Source organism: Poecilia mexicana, unplaced genomic scaffold (genome assembly GCF_051168715.1).
Source record: "Poecilia mexicana isolate PSO_F unplaced genomic scaffold, ASM5116871v1 scaffold_1, whole genome shotgun sequence".
NCBI classification, from domain to species: Eukaryota; Metazoa; Chordata; class Actinopteri; order Cyprinodontiformes; family Poeciliidae; genus Poecilia; species Poecilia mexicana.
Genome location: NW_028263370.1, coordinates 8,091,464 through 8,097,613, shown reverse-complemented (window position 1 = coordinate 8,097,613; position 6,150 = coordinate 8,091,464). Strand labels below are relative to the sequence as shown.

The window sequence follows — 6,150 nt, the reverse complement described above, 5'->3', positions numbered from 1 at the left end:
ACCGAGCTCAGAGAAACAGGGAGGAGCCACCGAGAGAGAAATACCACTGCTGTCCTCCCATGCCCACACTTCTCCATCCGCTTGGGCTCCACTCAGCTGCGGTGGGCTGGGTGGGACGTTTATTTCCCCCCAAGAATTCAGTGTTCTAGACGGTTTGTCTGTAAAAGTAACTTTGTTTACGGTTAGCTATCTTGGCTATTTGTTCCTGCTACATGGCCAGCTAGCGTTACGAAGCTAACCGTCGTTAGCCGCGGAGCCGGGGGTGAAGTGAAGAGCCGAGGGGAGCGGAATGGCAAGAATTCACACTGGTTCCCCTTCCAGAAGAGATCACGACTGAAAAAAAGTAAACATTTACTCTTCTCCCAGAATCACCGGTACGTACATGCTGTGAAAGCTGTGCGAAGCTAATGTATGTTTGTGAAGTTAGTGTTAGCTTTCGGGCTAGTCTCAATCAGTTTGAACTGTTTTACGTTAGCTAACGCGAGCGGGTTTTGACCTATTTACTGTGATAATTATAGGTATGATGCCATCTACTAAGTATTTTCAGGTAGTCTACCTCTTACATGATTTTGAAACGTCACAATACTTAATGGATATTGTCAAATCTCGATATTATTAATAGACGAAGAAAATGAAGGGTTGGGTGAAAAGCTGAATTTCCCTTTCAAAATCCCATCAGTGACAGAGTGGAACATTTTAACAATAATGTACCACTGCATTGACACATTTAGCTGCGTCAATTCTAACTTAGGTGTAAATATTGCTCTAATTTCAGTTTTTGTTTACAGCCTTTTTAAAATGTACTGAACAGGTTTAGTCCTCAGTTCGGTTAAACCTGTTCGAACACAACAACCGGTTTCTGCTAACACGAAGTAAAACCAGATCAAAACATTACCCGAAAACGTATCAGGATGGAGCTCCAGGTACCAAACTGATCGCTTTTGAGGAAAGATCTGTCCTAAAAACTTCTTTTTTTTACCTGCTGATCTGCTGTTTTCTAAATGAGGAGAAAATATATATAGCTATCCATCCATCCTTTTTAATTTGGGCTCCTGCCTTCTAAATTGTTTAGTTTGCACATTTGTCTCTCGACCTTTGCTTGTTTGTCCCCCCCCCCTTTGGGACCTGCTCTTCAACATTTTGTCCCATCCAAATTAAATGTCATACTTGTAAACAAACCATTTTCTTTCCGTGAACACAAACCGTTGAGTAATAATTTATTTTTCCTTTTTATTGTTGAGATAATCGAGTCAACAAAAAGGCCCAATTCTCACATTTCACTTTAGTGTCTTTTGGTTTCCCCAGGGCTCTTTTTTTTGTTGCACCCATTTCTGTTTGTTTGGGTTCTGATGTCCATCTGAGGCAGACTGAATAAAATCACAAAATTATGAAATGGTGAAGAGGCGAAATGACCAGCATCTACAAAATTATAGCAACTTTAATTGACTATTTCTTTATAGTAGTGATCCTTTCTCTCGTAATGGCTCGTAGTTTTTTTTTTTACCTTTACGACAAGGAAGGAAAACATTTCCAGAGAATGTTTGCACTGACACTTGATTGTCATTGTCCTGTTTCTAAATCAACAAAAGCCATGTTAGCGTTTACTCTTTGGTCAAGCTTTGCAATTTGACGTGGCAAGCATATAACTCCAGCTACCCAGTCTGCACGACATGGCCTTAAAGCTGCAGTATGTAACTTTACTAAAGAATATGTTTTTTGTTTTTTTTTTGTTTTGTTTTGTTTTTTTTACATATTTGTGAAAACTGTCACCATGTCATGACAGTTCGTCATGAGACATATAATCTGCGAAAAGATCGAACTCCGACATCTCCTCCCTGAGCTGTTATTTTGCGGCAACCAAAAATAACCAACCTGAGCCAGAAGGAAGGTCTTAACGCTGTCACTCATCCTCATGTACTCACTGCCAAATGGCCAAATGGTGGAGATTGTGGTTGACAATCTCACACGCTGGTTGGTTGTTTCTCGTTGGCACTTGAAAGCAGAGGAGCTTGTTTTTTTTTTATCCCCCACACACAGATTATCTGTCTCATACCATACTGTCACGACATAGTCAACAAATAAAAAATAAAAATAAAGAATGTGTATAAAAGTTACACACTGCAGCAGTCTTGATAGAAAACATTACCTTTATTATATGGTGCATGTTCATACTCGGATTATTTGGATTATCAGCGTATTTAAAATGTCCATGCAAAAGTAGGAGTGTGGCGGTAGACATAAAAATGATATGTAAACAACTGAATATTAAAATGTGCTTACTGAGGTGTTTATTTATTAAGTCATACTGAGATCTTTTGTTGATGTTTTCAAAGTTGCTGACAGATCCTGAATCATGACGGTAACTATGAGTGGCTGTAGTAATCAGCTGTTTAAAGTGGTACTGAGGAGGTCTTATAGTATTTAGTCTCAGCTTGGTTTTAGTCTGGCTGTCCTCATCCACGCTGGCCCAGAGGAGCAAAGCATAACAAAATGGGACAAAAAAACAAACAAAAAAAAAGATAAACCAATAGTTAAATTTACCTGAGTTTGAATTGACACAAAACCCCCCGCCCCAAAAAACATGTAGGTAAGAAAACAAGATTATAAGATTGTATTGTGGTTGTGTTTTGCACCTCGGAGCAGCTGTGCTAATCTCTTGGAGGTTACCTCACACTCCTTCCTGCAGACATGCACCCACACTATACTTACAGTTAAAAACAAGCACCGGCTTGTTGAGCAAAAATCCCAGCACATGATGCTCCAGCCACATGTAGTACAGGCTGAGAGAAGGAAATAAATCCTTTCACATCACATTGTCTTTGCTTCATTAAAAATAAAAAAAATAAATCACTCTCGGCATTAAGCTTCTTATCCTCCAGCATCTAGAACATTCTGTTACAGCGGTTTTCCTCTTTTTTTTTTTTTTAGCCTCTTGTCTGGGGTTATTGAGCAGAGTCCAGCTCCAGCATGTGGTTTGTGTTGCTTACGTTTCAAAGAACAAGCGGCACCTGCTTTTTAAATGATTTCGTGAGCTCCAGTCATGCGTTGCTGAGAAAGGATCTTTTGACAGAGGGCACAGATGAGAGTAGCCTAGTTGTATCCCCAGTAGCTCGCAGTGACACAGTTTTCTAATGAATGAGAGGGATGTGCTGCAGCCACTGATCATCCAGATCCTTGGTCTCGGCTCGGGAGAATTGCCTTCTGCAGCTCTGTTAACTTTACTTTTATTAGCATTTTGCATTCAAGAACCCTGAACCACACAATCCAAAAACACACCCCTCTTTTAGCTAAGTGTGCACTAGTCTGTTTTTTTTTTTTCATAGTGCTGTGTGTAGATTTATTTGACCTGTTTTGACCATCAGAAATAACCCCACTCCTTTTAAATATCAAATGGCTTTTATAGATGTTTTGTCTTTGCTAACTGCTGGTTTCTGCTTTCTGTGCAGGTTGTTGGTGTTACTGTAATTCCCATCATGGTGCAGAAGTATCAGTCACCTGTGCGGGTGTATAAACATCCCTTTGAGCTGGTGATGGCGGTAAGTCTTTCTCACCTGTGGGCGCTAGCAATTTTCCTATTTGCATGAGTTTTGAATACATTAGCGCAGCAGTTATATAACACTAATGGGTGGGCGTTTCACAGGTCGTCCTCTGAAGCTAGTCCTTGGATCTTGTATTTAAATTGCTGAATTCAAAGATATTACTGTGATCAAACATGGAGATCAACTTGAAGCTACATTTTCTAAATCAGTGGTTTCTCAGTCCCATTGTGTTGCACGTTTTCAGGCTGTGTGTTGAGATATGCATCTTGACTGTGCTTTTTATGTCAAACAGAAACCTGCTACAGATTTAGTTGTTGTCGTACATTTGAGGCATTAAAGATTCAGTAGCTTGCATGGCTTTTCACAGCTGACTGACTAGCTGGGATGTATCTGGTGAATGCCTGTTGCTACACGCTGTAGCCCTTCTTTTGCATCCGCTGGAGATAATGCTAGTATTTAAACATAAAAGGTCAACAAAATACAGAATCGGTCAAAACTGAAGACGCACCAATAGCTAACACACCTCCATCAAAGAGCCTGCAGCACATTTGTGTTTTGATTTTTAGTCTCGTGTAATCCTAGAAAAGTTGGAATTGTTCATATTTTGAATTGGTGCATTAGTGCTAAATCAAACTGGAGGTGAATATCTACCACAAAAAATGTGATCATTGTCTAGTCAAGAAAAACAAAGCAAAACTAGCAGGAAAAAAAATCCCTTTTCAAAGTCATCAAACCAGACTGAATGAGTTTATTTACTCATCCATTTTTGTAATTCCTCCATCATGTTGTTTTGGCTTCTTGCAGATTCATGACCTGAATACGCAACCAGCAGTTAATCAAAACATCCAATAAGGCAGCTGGTATATATAACTATGCTTTGAAAATTAAAAGTGATACTAAGCACATCCAAAAAACCTCTGATCACATATTGTATAACTTCACTTCCTTTCACAATGCCATCAACCTTTATTTTAGTACGCATAGTTTCAGACCAGCTGTGTTTTTGATCAATGGAAAGCAGATTCGGAGCCTGCAAGAGGGAGCATACAGGGAGAGTAAATCTCCTTAAGCACAGGCGGGATTGAGCAGCGGGCAAACAGATGGCTAAAAATAAAACGCAGGTATAGGACCATGTGAGGTTTCAAAGAGCAGGAACCTGTAATGACAGAGACGTAGAGCTGCATGTTTTGTTTTTTTCTTAAGGTGGAAATACCTCATGTTTAGGCTTTCATATATGGGTAACATCTGGAGAACTATGCATGTTTTTAAAGTAGGACAGAAACGCATGGTGGGTATTTGTCTTCTTTGACATAATAAAAACACATCATCCACTTACGGTGTTGCTTATTTTAGTGCGAGTATGTGTTCAAAGTAATCTGAAGCTCAAGTTAACGAAATAAAGGTTTTTGTGACTTTTCTCTGCAGTGACTTTATGTTTTTTGCAGATGCTGCAGAGCAGACTTAGTGGTGCGTCACAACTATTCTTTTTTTTTTTTTTTTCTTTCTTCGACGTATAGCCTGTGAAGTGCCGTCTTATTTCCTCTAGCTGCTCTTTCACTATTGTAGCCTAGATGCACAAAAACATCCTGGCTTGTAGGAAACCGTCACATGACGCTGTGATGCAGCAAAGAGCCGTTTCTTCATGTCAACACAGCTTTTCATTTTCTCTGCTATCAGGGAGTTTACTCATATTGTGTTGGGTTGTTCCAAATAAGACCTGACTCAGCTTTGCACAACCTCGTTAAAATTTATGTCACTTATTTTACTCATTTGAGGCTAAAAACCAAACTTCTACATGCCCAGTACGTTTAAGCACTCAATGTCTTTGTTTAGTTGAAATGCAGCAGTCTGTCACTCGACCCTGAGGAGGCACTTTGCTCAATGACAGGTGCTATCAAAGTTTTTCAACCTCTGGCCACCACTGCCGTAGGCTCTAGTGACCTCTTGCATAAGCGAGACTTGGATCCCAGATGCCCTTCAGATGTTTTTGTTTTGCTGCTTTACAATGTTCCCTCTTGGAGCCTGGTATTCTTGGTACACTTGGTGCTGACGGCATTCTTGGCACAAGAACGTCGGCTCGGATAGTTTTATGAGCTTAATTTCTTTGTTGCAACAAGTTAGACATTCCAGCTCAAGAAAAAAGAAATTACAATGCAACACTGAAACGGGATGATTATCTGTGCTTTAAGCCTATCAAAATATACTACTAAACTATCTGATGCAAAAAAGTAGGGTTAATTGCAAATTTTGAGTATTCCATAGAATTTTACAGCTGTTTTTTTTTTTTTTTTTTTTTTTTTTGGTTTTGTTTTTAATCAAGAGTTATCGTATTACCTTTATTAGTATTATTAGTCATATGTTCAGATTCACTGAACATATGATGACTGCTAGTCGAATTGTGCAGTAGTCCTTAACCAGTTAGAAAAACTTCTTGTTGTTTGAGCAGTCAACTTTTGCAGGTGGTGATATAAATATATCCCCACTTAATCAGCACAGTCAGCCACATTTTAGTTAAATCTACAATCCAATCGAACCAAAACCTGAACCAACACCTGTCACAGCTGATCATGTTTCTCTCGGGTACCGAAATGACTAACGAGCAACAATCTAC

The 6,150-nt window shown here is 39.4% G+C and overlaps 1 protein-coding gene across 3 annotated transcripts in view; it reads left to right on the top strand.

Annotated features, from left to right (window-relative positions):
• Positions 1-6,150, top strand: part of LOC106932301 (SEC14-like protein 1) — a 28,282-nt gene continuing 22,132 nt past the window's right edge. Inside the window, exons 1-2 of one of the 3 annotated variants that reach the window (XM_088003587.1) lie at positions 1-343; positions 3,447-3,536. In XM_088003587.1, the coding sequence (XP_087859713.1) occupies positions 3,474-3,536 (63 nt within the window). In that variant the 5' untranslated portion in view covers positions 1-343; positions 3,447-3,473. Of the gene's footprint in view, positions 375-3,446; positions 3,537-6,150 lie in introns of all 3 variants that reach the window. The other 2 variants (XM_088003562.1, XM_015010937.2) reach the window with 2 other exon arrangements.